The sequence below is a fragment of the Chiloscyllium plagiosum genome, chromosome 17 (assembly GCF_004010195.1).
Source record: "Chiloscyllium plagiosum isolate BGI_BamShark_2017 chromosome 17, ASM401019v2, whole genome shotgun sequence".
In the NCBI taxonomy this organism is placed as follows: Eukaryota; Metazoa; Chordata; class Chondrichthyes; order Orectolobiformes; family Hemiscylliidae; genus Chiloscyllium; species Chiloscyllium plagiosum.
In genome coordinates, this window is record NC_057726.1 from 65,914,823 (window position 1) to 65,932,047 (window position 17,225).

Below are 17,225 nucleotides of genomic sequence, written 5' to 3' on the forward strand. Positions count from 1 at the left end.
GTAGTGTGGAGGCAGATTTGATTGCATTCGAGAGGGTAGAAGCAATGTGCAAAGGTGCTGGACAAGCGCAATAGAATGGCACTAATTCATAACGCTCATTGGAGAGTTGGTGCTGATGCAATGATGCGAATGACCTTCCATCTGCAGTGTAACACTTAAGTGATTTTGAGCATGTAAGTTTGATATTGTGATTGTTCAAATGCAGTAATTCTGAAAATAAAAAGCTGCTTTTGATAAAAAGCAATCGAGCAGCTGTTGTGTTGATGAAAAAAAATCCAACTGATTTACTGGTGTGCTTTATGAAGACAAATTTACCATCCTTACCTGGTCCGACTTTGAATACCAGTCTCTATGTAGTCATGTCCAACTACTACCCCATCTGTGATCAGTTACATCAGGGCAATAGCAAGTTAATTTCTACAGTAACTTTATGGTCAGTTTCACACAGGATAGAGCTGATGGGGAGTACAAGTGGTGGTGTGTGAAGATGTGAATGGTTGTTGAGTCGTTTAAAGGTGATGGTATTTCTTTATCACAGGCTGTGGCAATGGATGTCTGTGAGAAGGGCCAGCTGACATCCAGCATGGTGGACGATGTGTTTTTCATTGTGAAGAAGAGCATCGGTCGCGCTCTGGCAAGCTCAAACATCGACTGCCTGTGTGCCATGATCAACCATTCCACCACTGTACTGGAGTCAGATTTCAGGTAACTTAGGGCCATATGACACTGTGTGCATTCCTTGCTATTAATTTTGCCAGCGATCCAATCCTGGAACTGTTTGCTGATCACTAACTGGCATAGCTGAACTGGTTGAAGCAGCCTCTGGCAATGTAGTCTGCTGACTGCACTTTGCCAAGTGTGTTTTTCTGCCAGACAGACCTCTACCAGCTGGACCTCTACCAGCTAGTTATCCACTTTCCAAGTGGTTCTGTGTGATCGGTACCCTGCCTGGCATGATACTGGGTTATGCAGATTACACAGGGCTGGATCCCCAGCCTGTGCTAGTTGGTTGATTTGAGCCAATTAAGCATAATTTGTTCCTGGGCTAATGGAGGGAAGAAAATCAAGAATTTCTACTAATGGTTGTGTGTTGCATCTGGTGAAGATAAGTTGAGAATACATTCTGATGCTGTTACTGCTGAACTGCCTAGTATATGGGATTTTTGGAAACTACGCCTGTCTGGAAACAAGTGAGAAAAGCCGGATCCAATTCATGACTGACTGAAAGAGACCCACAAATTCCAGTGTGTAGTTTTACAATTCCAACTCAAATTGGCTGAAATAATTTGTAAGTTGATCAGAAGAAATCCATAAATTTTTGCAGGTTTTAGGCCCTTGCAATTTAAACAAATCTTTAATTAAAATAGCTTATTCTCAAAATAAAATTTGAATTTGTGTGTCTGGATTACTTATTGCAACACAATGAATGATCCTGTTCCTATTAAGATACTGTACATACCCACATTTGATGTCATTCAGTTCCAATCTTGCTTTATTTAATTTTCTAATGTTTTGAACATTATTACTGCCTCCTTTATTGGCCTGGGTCTTCAAAACGAAGAGATAATGTTTAAAAAAAAACCCACCCATCTTTATTCTCCCAAGTTCCACACTGTCATTTCTTGCCAGTTTTTGTAGGTCACACAAACTCCTATTTCAACTTCAGTGACACTCCCAAGTATTATCACGTTCCCAGAGCTGTTACAGCTCTCCATTTCAATCTGTTCTGTTTCATCACACTTTTTGTAATAGTGAGATTAACAACTTATTCAATTTTATGGCACAGAACCTAAAGCTTAAACATGTACCGTCTAAATTATTAATGAATCCGATTGAGAAATTGAGGGACACCCAGCATGCATCACCATCCACAGGCACTGAATTTACTGTACTTTAGATAGAAACGGTAAGTTCTAGAAACACTTTGTAGGTAAAGCAACATCTGTGGAGAGGGTGTGGGAACATTAGTGTTTCCTCAGTTCTGACCTTTCATGAGTTCTGATACAATGCTTTACCATCTTCTCTTTACAGAGGGTGCCTGATCTTTGAGTTTTTCCAGCACCGTTTTGTTTTGATTACCAGCACTCTCATTATTTAATCATTTCCACTTTAGGAAGCTGTAACAGTACAATGTTAGGTTGTTTATATATTGATACATGTGGAAACATAGTACAGAGGAACCTCGATTATCCAAACACAATTATCCAAAAAATCGGATTATCCGAATAAGATCTGAAGGTCCCGTAAAACCGTTACAGCAAAGAAGTGTTATTGACGTGATCGTGTCTTTTTGTTTAAATGAGTAAAAGTGAATTCTGATTATCTGCACTGAAGAAGATATGTAATCGTTGCATCAAAGAGGGGTTAACGACACGGTGCAACAATCTCAGTTGGTCAATTATAGCAATGTTAAAATAATTTTAACAGACAAAAATGACTAATGTGCTGAAAGATTTAAATGCATGACAAAATCAGGGGTGTCTTCATTCCCTCTATGACCGTGTTCTGAGTACGTATCTGTGGTAAGTGATTGAGTTTGTTGTACTTACCATGTCTGTGAAGAGAAAGTGGACAGCTGTGACAATTGAACAGATTGTACAGCATCTGGATTGTGGTGAAAAGACATCAAAGAGTACAGAATTGGAAAAGCAATAGTGACCGACATCAGGGAAGCAGGACTGGTGATTGAGAAATTTATCAACCAAAGTGACACTTCAATTGCATTAAAAAGAAAATCCATTAAGTGAGAAGGAAAAGATATGGAAGAGACCTTAAGGGCAATCTTTTCCCTCAGAGGGTGGTGCATGTGTGGAATGGGCTGCCAGAGGAAGTAGTGGAGGCTAGTACAATTGTAACATTTAAAAAACATCTGGATAGATATATGAATAAGGATTTGGAGGGATATGGGCCGGGTGATGGCAGGTGGGACTAGATAGGGTTGGGATATCTAGTTGGCGTGGACCGATGCGTCTGTATCCATGCTGTACATCTCTATGACTCTATGACATAAAGCTCGTGAAAGATGAGCAACTCGACCAAGCTGTAATTTTGTGATTTTCACAATGGCCTGATGATACTAGAAAAAGTGCCAATTTCCATGCACACCTCCACACCGGTGAAGCCAATCGCACCATTTCATTGGGCACGTTACAGCGTTTCAAACATTGTCACGGCATTAGGCAACTCAGCGTTCTTGAGGAGCAAAAGTCCATGGATGACAGCACCGTGGAAGGATACAGACAGAAACTACAATCCATCATTCATGAAGGAAATTATGAACCTGAGCAATTATACAATGCTGATGAAAACGGATTGTTTTGGCGTGCCCTGCTGGATAAAACACTTGCATTCACCCCCAAAAAAAACAGGTGTAGGGACATGAAGTGCAGAAGGATCACATTATGATTTTCCCTTGTGTCAACACCATTGGCATTCGTAAGTTACTGCTTGTCTGCATTGGGCGATATGCTAATCCACGTTGCTTCAAGAACTGTGACAAGAACTCGTTTCCATGAAGTACAAATTGCAAAACAATGCATGGATGACACATCCCCTTTTTTCCTTCTTGATTTCAGGAAGAATTTGTATCTGCTGTGAGATTACATATAGCAAGCGCTGGACTCTAGCAATGTGCCCTTCTGCTTGTTGACAACGTGGGGTTACGCACTGAAAATCAGCCAGTTAGAATTGCCAGACAGAGCTGTCAAGTGTTTATTTTTACCACCAAACACCACTTCAAAGTTACAGCCGCTCGAACAGGGAATCATTGCGATAATGAAGAAATATCGTTGCATGCCATCCTCGGTGAAAGACAATGCAGACAAAGGAGTGCAGGAAATTATGAAGGTATTCACAGTCAAGGATGCTTTGTTCATGATTGCTGAATCTTGTCACAGCATCAAGCCCATCAACAGTTGCAGCATGTTGGTACAATGGTACAATGGCTGGTGTGTTGGTAGCCATGACAGTGAAGAGGGCACCCGTCCAGATCAAAGGCTAACCACTGACATCACAGAACTGCAGACAGCTGGGATTAGGAGACTTCGTAGAGACTGAGATCAATGCTTGGGTGAACTGTGACAATGACATCAGAAGATTATCCATGTAGTCACGGAAGAACAGTAGGAAAGTACGGACGCCGTGGATGGTAAGGAAAATCAGATACCGATATTGCCTGCAGTCCCCACTAATGAAGCTATCGACATTTTATAGCCTTTCATGGAGTGGTATGCAGCACGACAAAGTCGATGCCATTAAGTTGATGCATCTTCGTCAAATGTTATCGCTCACAAAAAGAAAAAGACGGCAGCATCTCCAGGTGGATGGATGTTTTCTTCAAAAAATAATAACTGACTTCCACCTCAATTAATTTTATTTACACAAAACATGCTTTGATTTGTGAAATATCATGAATTTTAAGCGGTATCAAGTGTTTGTACCAATTTTAGCAATTGAATGAATTAAAAACTCTGTAAACATGCTTTTTAATGCAATTATGTTCAGTCTGACTTCCTTTGTTTAAGGTCAAATCAATTATCAGAATAATCAATTATCAGAATAATCAATTACCAAGCAACAAACTGCCTGCCCGTTGCCTTTGGATAATCGAGGTTCCTCTGTACTCCTGAATCTGAGATGTAATGTAGGCGTGTTTTGTGTTCCTTTTTTCCGAGGTGTGCTGCAGGGCTAGCTTTGAAGGGCTAGCAAACAGTCAGAGGTAGCTTCCTTTGAATTCACTTTTCCCAGGCTCTCCCAGAATAGCCTGTTTGAGATTGATAATTGGTGCTGAGGGAAATTGAGCCCATGGTCCTCACCTGGTAAAATGGTTTGTGCAGCTGCAGTATTGCATTTTTGTTATACAGATTTAGTCCTCGACCGCTTAGCAGCCACAAATGGAAAAATAAATATGCTTCTAGGAACCTGCAGAAACACATTTATGCAATTTACTCTTTGTTATTTAATTTCACCTCCATATATTTAGAACATATATGTTAGGAGCAAGAGTAGGCCATTCGACCCCTCAAGCTTGCTTTTCCATTTAATAAGATCATGGTTGATCATTACCTTGTTACCCTTTTGACTTCCTAATTAGTCAAGATTTAATCTACCTTTATCTTAAAAATATCCAATGATTCCCTGTCTCTTGTGCTTTCTAGAAAAGAGCTGCAAAGACTCATGACCCTTTGACAAGGGGGAAAAAAAAAATCTCATGTCCACTGAAATGGGAGACTCCTCATTTTTATATTCAAAATGTAGCTGCATATCTCAGACTATTTAAATGACAATTATGAAGTTTACAAGATTATAATATTTTGAGACTGTATTAATAATTGGAGGGGAAAAAGTGAAGGTCATATGAGCTTTTCCACAGTCTGTCTGAGAGTAAGCCAAATGGTTTGATTATCAGAGATCAAAGGAAAGCTTAGAATGTTTTAATGGGAAGAAAGTGTTTAACATGGCCTACATGTTAACTTTATGATTCATCTTTTGAAGGTGACTGAACATTGTTTTGCACAAACATGTATTTACCTTAGATGATTACCGACTTAAGTCATTTCGTAATCCCTCGATTCATAACTTTATGGGTAATAAGAAATGCTTTTCATGTGGGAGGAACTCTTGAATAGTTTGCTAACAGACACAGTACAAGAAGGACCTGTGGGTCAGTGTCGGTGAAGGAAGAATTCTGTGGGTCAGTGTCTGTGACTATACAGGAGGAATCTAGTTCAGTGTCTGTATCGGGTAAGGAGGAATCTATGGGTCTGTGACAGAACAAGCAGGACTTCTTGGTCAGTGGCAGTGACAGTACAGAAGGAACAGATGGGTCAGTAGTTAACAGTTATGGTCCAGGAAAAATTACCAGTGGTAAATAGCTGTTTACAACAGATTTGTCTCTTGTTTAAGGGTAAAACCTGGCATGATATTCTGGCAGTTTGTGTCTAACTGAGTTATATTAGGATCCTAGACATCTGTTTATATCTATTGCATTGATGTTTGTGTAAATGCAAGTAGCAGATTGTTGTGCGGTGATGCCATGTGAAATGTTCCTGTGTCTTTCTGTTGTGCAGGGAGGTGCTTTACAATAAGCTCCGGATGGGGTTTCCTGCCACGACCTTTCAAGACATACAGCGTGGTGTAACCAGTGCTGTGAATATCATGCATTCCAGCCTGCAGCAGGGCAAATTTGACACCAAGGGCATTGAAAGCACCGATGAAGCCAAACAATCTTTTCTGGTATGTGTTTTGTTTTGCTACCCCTGACTTGGGAAGTAATTTGCCTGTTGTGATGGCTCCCCCTCCTGTTTGCACCCTACCAATGAGCTATCGCTGTATTGCATCAGCCGGATGGTTCCATATTCTTGAGCATCCGTCACTTAAATAGACAACCTTTTTTGTTTTGGATATGAATTGTAAGTTCTGCTGAGGAATTTGAATTAGTTTTATTGTCACGTACTCAAATCAATACGGTGAATAGTTTCCAAGTTACCGCTTATGGCGCAGTCTTGGGTACAAAGTACCTCGGTGCAGATTCTTCAGGTTCTTGGGAAAAAGAAAATTGAAACATTTTTTAAAAAAGTACAGCATTACAGTTCATAGGAGTAAATTAGAAAACTGGAGAAATTAAAAAGTTCAGAATAGTAATCCTTCCCACCCAGTCCACAGTGGTACCTTGCTTCCAGTCCGCATTGGGCCCTGAATCACCTGTGATCCACACTGAGGCCGTGTCAGACTGAAAGACTTCCAAGGGCTGCTGAGAGACTGCCAAGTTGGGCCTTGAGGAAGCCATGCTGGGCCGTGAGGAAGGAATGGGATGTTTTTCATTGAGCACATCCAATTCTAGCATGAGACATTCCAAGGCTCTTGATATTACCAATCACCACTATCACACGCTTTATGATAATTCTTTATGGTTATTAAATGATACCATGAGTTGTCCAGGACCCTATGCCTTTTCAGGGTCGCCTGCAAACCCTCCTTGTGATTGTCTTTTGAGGATGTTGATAGTTAAGCAGATCACTTTCCTCCAGTACAGTCATGGTTCACTCCTAGGATAGATACCTGCAGAGTAAAATTTGTAGTGCTCTTCCCTATCTGAACATTGTTACAGTATTAAGATAGTCAGATTGGATAGGAGGCACAATTCTGCACATTACTGCTTTCCTACACTGTTCACCCTTTAGTGCAGTTTTGTTCTGTGAGACCATTTTAGGTTAAAACTTGCTGGTCTTGTTTCCTACCCTACTTCCAAAGACCATGAACCTGGTCCTGGTTTATGCTAACAGTTTTACCTCTTACATTGGGCAGCACGATGGCTCAGTGGTTAGCACTGCTGCCTCACAGCGCCAGGGACCTGAGTTCAATTCCAGCCTTAGTCTGTGCAAATTCCACACAGACATGTCTTTGTAAGTTTCCTCTGGGTACTTCGGTTTCCTTCCATAATCCAATGATATGCAGGTTAGGTAAATTGGCCGTGCTAAATTGCCCGTAGTGTTCAGGGATGTGTAGGTTGAGTACATTAGTCAGGGTAAATGTAGAGTAATAGGTTAAAGGAATGGGTCCAGGTGGGTTACTCTTCAGAGGGTCAGTGTGGTCGTGTTGGCCAAATGACCTTTTTCCACACTGTAGGGATTCTATGAATACTAGTTAGTCCCAGAAATGAGCTTTCTGAATTCTTATCCTAGGTGTGATCGCGATACTAATGTGTTTCGTTATCTAAGTATATTTTGTATCCGTCCTGCTCATAGTTCTATTTTGCTTATTTGCTGTTAAATTGTCTTGTTTCATTTAGGTGACTCTGAATAATGTGGAGATGTGCAGTGAATATCTTCTGACCTTGAAAAAGAACCTGGAGGTATGAGAATATCCAATTCTAAGGACATGTTATGTTACAGGATTAACATTTTTAATTTTTTTCTCTTTGTGAAAGTCAGCTGTTTGGATACAGTCCCAAGGTAGTCCACCGGCACCCCACCTAAGTGGCCTTTCATTATGTAGTCAACCATATAATTGTGCATTTAGACACAATGATACGACTGACTTCCCAATTTTGAGCAATGTTGTAGCTTAATTCAGTCTCATCACCCAGCAACTGCTGATGGTCACATGCTGGTATTGAGCATTATCTCCTATCACATGTACATATTGACTAAGGTCTAGTACTTGGGTATATTTGTCTGTTATTTCAGCAAAGTGGGAGTGCAGCAGTTTGCATGTATGGAGGCTGCAGCTCTTGTTTTGAAAGCATTAATGTCAATCCAAGCCTCAGTCAATTTCTAAATTTAGCTTTCTTCTCATTGAAACATAGAAATTAGGAGTAGGAGTCGGCCATTTTGCCCTTTGAGCCTGTTTAGCCATTCTATCTCGAATGTGATATTCCTGCTTTCTCCCAACACTCCTCCTCCATGCCATTAGAGTCTAAAAATGTATCAGTTGTTGTCTTGAATATATTCAGTGACTTAGCCTCCACAGTCTTCTGTGGTATAGAATTCCACAGGTTCACTAACCTTTAAGAAATGTTTCCATATCTCAGTCCTAAATGGCCTATTCTGTACTGACATTGTTTCCCCCGCCCCCAGTTTCTAAAGTGTGCAACTAGGGGAAATAGCTGCTTTGCCTCTAGTCTGTCCAACCTTGTTAGAATTTTGTTTCAATCAGATCCCCTCAAATATTTCTAATACAGGTGCAGTAATGTAGCACTGAAACAGATCCTTCAGTTCAACCAGTCCATGCCGACCATAATCCCAACTAAACTAATCCCACCTGTCTGCTCTTGACCCATATTCTTTCAAACATTTCTTATTCATGTACTTATCCAAATGTCTTTTAAACATTGTAACTGTACCACACCCTCTGGAAGGTTATTCCTTACACGAGCCACTCTGTAAAAATGTTTTCCCCATGTCCTTTTTTCACCTCTCTCCTTTCCCCTTTAAAAATATGCCCCCCCCAGTCTTGAAATGCCCCAATCTCAGGGGAAAAAAACACCTGCCGTTCATCTTATCTATATCCCTCATGATTTTATAAAACTCTCAATCTCCTATGCTCCAATGAAAAAGTCCCAGGCTATCCAGCCTATCTCTATAACACAAACTTTCCATTCCCAGCAGCATCCTGGTAAATCTCTTCTGAACCTTCTCCAGCCTGATAACATCTTTCTTATAACAAGGTGACCAGAACTGGACACAGTACGCCAGAAGAGGCCTCACCATAGTCCTCTACAATCTCAACATGACGTCCCAACTCTTATACTCGAAGGTCTGGTCAATGAAGACAAGTGTTCTAATGCCGCCTTAACCACCACATCTATACTTGACAGAAACTTCAAAGAATTATGTTCCTGAACCCCAATGTCTCTCTGTTCTACAACACTACCCTAAGCCCTACTTTTAATTGCATTAGTCCTGCCCTTGTCTGTTTTACCAAAATACAATACTTCACATTTATCCAAATTAAACTCTGTCTACCACTCCTTAGCCCATTGATCCAATCTATCATGCTGTCTTTGAAATCTCTTTGAAAGAAGTTAATTGTCTTTACTGTTCACTAGACCATCAATTTTGGTATAATCCGCAAACCTGTGGTCAATCACTTGCTTCTTATTTGCACAAAGGTAAATACTCTCACTTCCTCAATGTCGTGAGAGATGGGGAGGAACGCAGATATCCAGGGCTTAATTTCCACAAAGGACAGTCCTGTCATCCCTAGTATCACTCTATGAATCTCCACCACACTCCCTCTTTGGCAAGTATGTCCGTCCTTAGGTAAGAAGACCAAAGCTACACACAGCACTCCAGATGTGGTCTTACCAAGGCCCTGCATAACTGCAATAAAACACCTCTACTTCTGAACCCTAATCATCTTTCAATGCAGGTCAATCCTTCTGGCCAGGTGAGCCAATTTGTCTGGGCCACAAAATGGTTTTATTTTGTTAGTTTTCTCCTCAAGGCACTGTTTTACTCTATAAACATCGCCATGTAAGATGCTGGTTCTTCACGATGTTGGAGCAGGAATCTTTGATGAAGTGTTGTATATTTTTCCACAGAGTGACTGTACAAAGCTGTTCAACCAAGGTCTGGGAGCGGAGCAAGCACAAGCAAAGATTGACAGCTGCCTATCAGATTTGGCTGCAGTATCCAACAAATTCAAGGACTTACTGCAGGTGAGATCTAATTTTTAGCTCACATTGTCTTTTAATGAGTTAATTGCAGACTCCAAAATTAATGGGTGACACGGTGGCTCAGTGGTTAGCACTGCTGCTGCACAGCACCAAGGACCCGGGTTTGATTCCCGCTTTGGGTGACTGTCTATGTGGAGTTTGCACATTCTCCCCGTGTCTGCTTGGGTTTCGTCTGGGTGCTCCGGTTTCCTCCCACAATCCAAAGATGTGCTGGTTAGGTGAATTGGCTATGCTAAACTGCCCATAATGTTCAGGGATGTGTAGGTTAAATATATTAGTCAGAGGTAAATGTAGAGTAATAGGGTAGGGGAATGGATCTGGGAGGGATACTCTTTGGAGGATCGGTGTGGATTTGTTGGCCTGTTTTTATACTGTACGGATTCTATGACTCTAGTGTAAAGCAGAAAGTGCTGGAGAAACTCAGCAGGTCTAGCAGCATCTGTAGAAAGAAAAACAGTTAACGTTTTGAGTCCAGTAACCCTTTGTCAGAACTGAAATCAGCCATTTGGTTGTGGTGGGGCAGGATTGTTGTAGGAGCTTTTTTGAGGCAAATGGGAAGAGGAGGGGATAGAATACGTGGAGATAGTGCTGGTAGGGAAGAAATGGAAGGTAAACTAAGGGATTGCTGATGTTAAGCTGAGAGATGAATTCTATGTGGGTGCTAATGGGAAATATGAATATTTGAAAATGTGTTGACTCTGCTGGGAGCAACCCATACAAAACAGGACCTGGGTGTGGGGTGGGTAACTGGAAATTTGTCCAGCACAGCTTCCTTGGTACTGCTGAAAAGCTCAAACTAGAGTATGTTTGCTGTTAGAATACCCAGGCTGTGTCTGAGTAAATGAATAAGGTGTATTTTGTCTTACAGGAAGGTTTAGCAGAACTCAACAGTACAGCTACCAAACCACAGATTAAGCCTTGGATAACCGGGTTCCTCTCCATCTCTCACAATATTGAGGAGGTGAGAGTATTTACTCTTGTGTAAACAAGAAGCAAGTGACTGACCACAATTATAGACATCTCCAGGTTTAGAAATTTGTTTGCCACTACATGGTGCAATTACATGCAGCTTAAGTGTTAAGATTACTTAACATAGTATGGGTCACACCATTATAAAACCAGTATCTTTCCATCCCAACTTGTGTATTTCTGTATCCCTTAATTTGTAAACTGTGTTTGCAGTCCAGTGTCCTGAGTAGACAGTCTATAGCCCACTATGTATAAACCCAATGGTTTATTGCCTGTGGTACATAGTCTTGCTGCTCTGTGTTATTAACCTTTTTTTATATATAACTTATTCATGATTACATTCTCCATCTATAAAAGTGACTTTCTTTTAACCCTTCCAACATTTTATACACACGTTACAAAAGTTCTTCAGACTGCAAGAAAACATCACAATTGGTATAATAGATAGTGACCAGAGGCAGTGGTCTGAAGGTCTCATCTATTGCAGACATTGCTTTCACGTCTCTGTAATATTAACCAGCCTCTGGTACTCTGCATTCAGCCAGATATGCTGAAGGAGCTCTCAAAGTGGTCTTCCTATTCTCAAAAATGATGAAGTGAGTAATGACATGAAGAATTGTTAGTCCTAAGCAGTTATTTAACAGGAGAGCAAAATTCTAATGTGTCTTTTCTCAAGCCATTGCCTTTTGTTTGTTTTACACAATGTTTTATTGTATTCTAGGAGGAATTTAATGATTATGAAGCCAATGATCCCTGGGTTCAACAATTTATTCTCAACCTGGAGCAACTGATGACAGAGTTCAAGGTGTGCCTGTAAGGCTTCCTTAAAATTCAGAAAGTTGAAACTAAATTGAAGATTTGTACAATAAATACAACTTTCCTAATGTTGGATTCTAAAATATAAACTGGCAGTACCAAGAAGGAACCACATTGTTTCCCAACAGTCTCAAGACTATGGAACGTATTACTGTTTTTCATCTCCTCAAAGTGGCCATGTGGGCCTGGTACGGGAGAGCATACCCCATGACTCATTCCTTATCAGTTTTACAGTAAAACTCCCTGTCCCACTTGTGCACTGGTTAATTGAAGCCTGCACAAAACAATCCTGTCTCTTTACAACTGTTGGCTGATTCTATTTCATTAATTTTCAGAATACCCAGTTAGAATTTATTACCTGTTGCTGTGTTTCTAGTATTTTCTGTTTTTGTTTCAGATTACCGGTATAGGTGATTTGCTTTTTAATTCTCCCTAAATGTTGGGCGGGCGGATGGAAGGGAAGGTGCAGTCATTTCTTGATGTTACTGTGTTTGTGTGTTTTCTAGGCTGGATTGTCCCCGGTCATCTATGATAATCTCACTGGTCTGATGACGAGCCTGATTGCGATTGAGCTGGAGAAGGTGGTCCTGAAGTCAACATTTAGCCGGGTATGAGTGGGGAAAGCCACATATTTCAGCATTTTATGTATATTGTTCTGAAACAAATTGAACTGATGGTTTCTGGGGAGGAGGTACTGCCTTCGAGTGGGCACTAAGCCACACAGATGAGCAAATGGTTTACATTTTGAGGATTGGTTGCACGGACGACGCGTTATTCCCCTGTAAGGGATTAAGGGGTGATATAACTGAGGACATTGTAGGGATTACAGCATCTCACTATCTATTCTATCTCAATTGGGGCAATTATTGCCAGGCCATTAGCGATGATGTCAAGAAATATTCCTTTGTGCAAACACTAGGGAACCCTAGGACACCACCAAACCCCCCCCACCCACATCTCCCCTCCCTCTCCCCCCTCCCCCCAATACACACACACAGATATATATATGTAGCTGTGCTGCAAGAGAAAACCTAAACTATATTGGTCTCAGAAACCATGAGCCATGCAGGGAAATCTTGTCCAGGGATGTTGTGCCAATCACCATCAGAAACCATAGGAGTAAATTACAGATTGTGACTGATACAAACAGGGGAAGTTGCATAAGCAAATACAAATCTTAGAAACTGCAATGTAAGGTACTGATTTTAGTCGAAACTTCAACCACACTGATATCTTTTAGCCCTTCATTTTGGAATAACTGAGTCACCATTTTATTAAGTGATCAGTTGTTTTCCTGAAGATGTTGACTGCTGTTGAGTTCCTGCAGTCCTATAGTAAGCCTCTCCCCAGAAAGCTGCTTCTGTATTCCAAGTCTATTTCACACAGGACAATAGGTGACTGGATAACTTCAGATCTGTGGTTTTCTCTCTATTCCCTTATCCTTAGCCCAAGTAGATGAAGGATAGGCTAAATTGAAACATAATGAAACTTTAGTGGTTAAGACAGTTTATATACCTTCAAAATCCTTAGATCAAAATAGGAAGGAGGGGCCTGAGGAACATTTCAATTACAAATAATGTTTGAATGAGGATTCCTTTCTTCATTTTAAAAATATTTCCTCACCTTCCCAGAGACATCTCCTATCCTCATTCAGACTGACCTGCTTCTTAAAACTGACTTTGCATTATCTCCTCCTGACCTCTTTTGGTTGTTTCTCAGCTTGGTGGGTTGCAGTTTGACAAGGAGCTCCGATCACTTATTGCATACCTGACATCAGTGATCACGTGGACCATTCGTGATAAGTTCGCTCGCCTCTCTCAGATGGCAACTATACTGAATTTAGAAAGGGTGAGTGTGTGGAATAAGATGGAAGAGAGTGGGATGTGGTTCATGTGTAGACTAATGTAGACTATTTATATTTATATTAATTAAAAACTGAAAGAGCTATGGATGGTGTAAATCAGAAACTAAAGTAGAAGTTGCTGAAAAAGACTCAGCAGGACAGGCAGCATCTGTGAAGAGAAATCAGAGTTAACGTTTCAGGTCCATTCTGAGGAAGGGTCACCGAAACATTAACTCTGATTCCTGTCCACATATGCTGCCAGACCTGCTGAGCTTTTCCAGAAACTTGTTTTTGTTTTCCATTTATATTACTCCTTTCACAATCACAAAATCTGCAGAAGTGCTTTACAACTAATAAAGTACTTCCAAAATGTAATCACTGTTGTAATGTAAGAGACCAGCTGACAACTTTAGGGATCCCTGAGGAGGTTTTGACTGTACGGGAGTTTTAATTCTGATTTCCAGCATCTGCAGCATTTTGCTTGATGGCAACGAGACTGGGAAGCTTCAATAAAATGGAGGTGAGAGTTATAAGGCAACAATAGGCTGGTTTCAGAGTTGATCTGAAGCAGTGCACTGGCTGCAACAAAACAATTGAAATAGAACTCTAGAAGCTCCTGAGAGAACAACAGATACTGGTCCAGCAAGTCTCCTCCACCCAGACTAATTGTTATAAAGTTCTGTCATCAACAGCTTTTGATTTCCTACTTCACAGAATCTATTGATCCATCTAACTGTGTTGTTTGACCCTGGAGCAACTTGCCACTAGGAGTTAGTGCTGCCTGAAGAGAATTTTTTTACTCTGATATAATTCACATGTCTTTTGCAAAGTTAAACATTGTTACTTGTGTTTTAAATACCTGGTTTCTTTAACATTTCATTATTTGAATGTGCTGCATTATGTTTCCTGTCAGTCATTTCTTCAGTGAGAATGGTCTTCCTTCATAACTTCACTTTTAAAACCTCCAGTTTCTGCCTCTCTTGCCTAAACCCTTTCTAACGTATCCATAGCTTTTTGATGATCAACACTGTGCATACTCCAGAACTGACCATGTCACTGGTCTGTACAGTGTCATTATTATCTACTTTCCTTTTTAATTCGGTGTTCTATATTAATAACTGCCTCACATTGACCAGGCATTTGGAGGTGTGATCAATTATACTCTCTCTTCTCCCACCCCGTTCAGTGCCTGATGGACACACATTTCCTGTTACCCCTTCCCATATGTATAACTCTAACTCTACCAGGTTCAGGTTGGTGAATAATTCTGTTACACTGTACTTCAATCTCTACATAACATGTGGCTTCGCACCTATATTTCTCATCACTTTTTGTTTCTACAGGTCACTGAGATTTTGGATTACTGGGGACAGAATTCTGGTCCATTGACCTGGCGTCTTACACCCGCTGAGGTGCGTCAGGTGCTTGCACTGCGGAATGACTTTCGTAGTGAGGACATCAAGAGGCTTCGCTTGTAGCAGTTGTGCTTGGTCAATCTTCAGAGGATCAATTATTATGATTCCTCTTGGACAGCAAGACTTTGCATATTCAGACAGTGGGGCTTTGTCCAGCATTTTTAAAAATCTCATTGACTGGATGTGGTGTACACCAGGAATAACTTGCATATGTTTTTGTTTTCCAAAGGGATTTTGTGCATTAATTGACAGACTATTTGAGTGTTGGGGAGAGGTTCAGAACCATTCACATACTGGAATAAAGGGTAAAACTTCATTATCTTTGGACTGTGCTGTACCAGGTCATGTTGCAGGGAGATGGATTGTTTTCAGGATGTGATTTGCCAGACCTTAAGTGTAATCTATTTACTCTGTCCACTGAGGTAACAACAGAATAGGGATATTGCCCAATTTCACTCCTGATGTGCGGTGAGATGGTCTGATCTTGGTTGGCTAGACTGGCAGGTGAAGCAGTGGCTAATATCTGATTCCTGGATTTGGTTCTGTGAATAATTTTAGTAAGTATGAATAGGGGTACATCACCCAAAGCCTGGATTGGACGTGGCTATGGTAATCCCAGTGTTTAAATAGCCAGCTAAATATATAGCTGACACACCAGGGCACTACTGAAAGAATGAGTATTAGACTGTTGGGTGAGATATTAATTCAAGACACTGTGGCTGTTTGGTTGGACATATAGTACTATTTTCCAGACCTTGAAGGTCATTTCTAATATCCTATTCAAAGTTTCAGTAATCAGTACTGTGGGAGCGTGGAGTGAGGTATGGAATTAATATAAAATGAATAACTGAGGCGTGGAACTAGCAGGAAGACCTCCCTAGTACATGCTGCAAAATGAATTGTTTGTTGGGCAAGAGATTTTAAATTTTCACTCTTTCCTACATTTTCAAACCAGAGAATTGAATGGGTATTTATAATTTGTGTTGAAGTTGCCTAAATTAGTTCACCTTTGAACCACAAAGAATGATTTGGATTTCTATGGTGGTTTTTGTATCCTCTAGCTGTCCTGCATGCTTTCTAGCCAATAAAATAGTTTTGAATTGCATTCTCTGGTACAATGTGGTAAACAAGGTGTCAACTGACACAGTAAAGCAGACAACAAAGAAATAAATTGCCAAACAATCTGTTTTCTCACTGGGTTTTGTCTACATCTTATCATGCACCTAAATTTAGCTATGATCTTACTGAACAAAACAGCAGGCTTGAGGGGCTGAATAGCCTTCTTCACCTCCTGATTTCTAAGTTTGTTTGTTTTCAAATCCTTCAATGCCTTTGCATCTTCATAGCTCTGTAACCTCCAATTTTAATTGAGCAGTTATGTGGAAAATAACATTTGTAACAGATATACCATTTTGCATACTATCAGGGGTGGGGGGAGGTGATAGCAGTAGAAGCCAAGTCTATGGTAATGTGTGGCTTTGATACCCAGATGGAGGAGGAAGAATGGTAGGGCTATGGTGATAAGGGATTCAAAAGAAATGGAACTGACAGGCATTTCTTTTGCTGCAAGAGAGATTCCAGAATGGTATGGTGTCTCCTAATACCAGCATTAAGGAAGTTTTGGAGTGGCTGCAAGGTGTTCTGAAGGGGGAAAATAAAACTTAGATGACCAACAAAGTTTTAAAAATAAGTGTAAAGGCTTTGTGCCTTAATACATGGAACATCTGAAGCGAAGTAGATGAATTAGCAGTGCAAATAGATAAGTTATGAATATGGAGACATGGCTGCAGGGTTGACCAATGATGGGACCTGGATATGTAGGAGTATTCATTATTTCGGAATGATAGACAGAAACGGAAAGGTGGGATAACATTGTTCGTAACAGATTAAATCAATGTAATGGTGAGGAACTATATCTGTCCTTGAGTTTTTTTTCATCACCACCTCAATTTTCTGTGTAAATAATGTTGGGTTTATCTATAACCTCCCAAACAGTAGTGGAGAT

General features: G+C 40.5%; 1 protein-coding gene across 3 annotated transcripts in view; it reads left to right on the plus strand.

Moving 5' to 3' along the window:
- The window catches only part of cog4 (component of oligomeric golgi complex 4), a 54,956-nt gene extending 38,552 nt beyond the window's left edge, over window positions 1-16,404 (plus strand). Inside the window, exons 11-19 of one of the 3 annotated variants that reach the window (XM_043707354.1) lie at window positions 539-705; window positions 6,069-6,234; window positions 7,790-7,852; window positions 10,043-10,159; window positions 11,046-11,138; window positions 11,868-11,951; window positions 12,469-12,570; window positions 13,682-13,810; window positions 15,149-16,404. In XM_043707354.1, the coding sequence (XP_043563289.1) occupies window positions 539-705; window positions 6,069-6,234; window positions 7,790-7,852; window positions 10,043-10,159; window positions 11,046-11,138; window positions 11,868-11,951; window positions 12,469-12,570; window positions 13,682-13,810; window positions 15,149-15,283 (1,056 nt within the window). In that variant the 3' untranslated portion in view covers window positions 15,284-16,404. Of the gene's footprint in view, window positions 1-538; window positions 706-6,068; window positions 6,235-7,789; window positions 7,853-10,042; window positions 10,160-11,045; window positions 11,139-11,867; window positions 11,960-12,468; window positions 12,945-13,681; window positions 13,811-15,148 lie in introns of those variants that run through there. The other 2 variants (XR_006314186.1, XM_043707355.1) reach the window with 2 other exon arrangements.
- The last annotated feature ends 821 nt before the right edge of the window (window positions 16,405-17,225 follow it).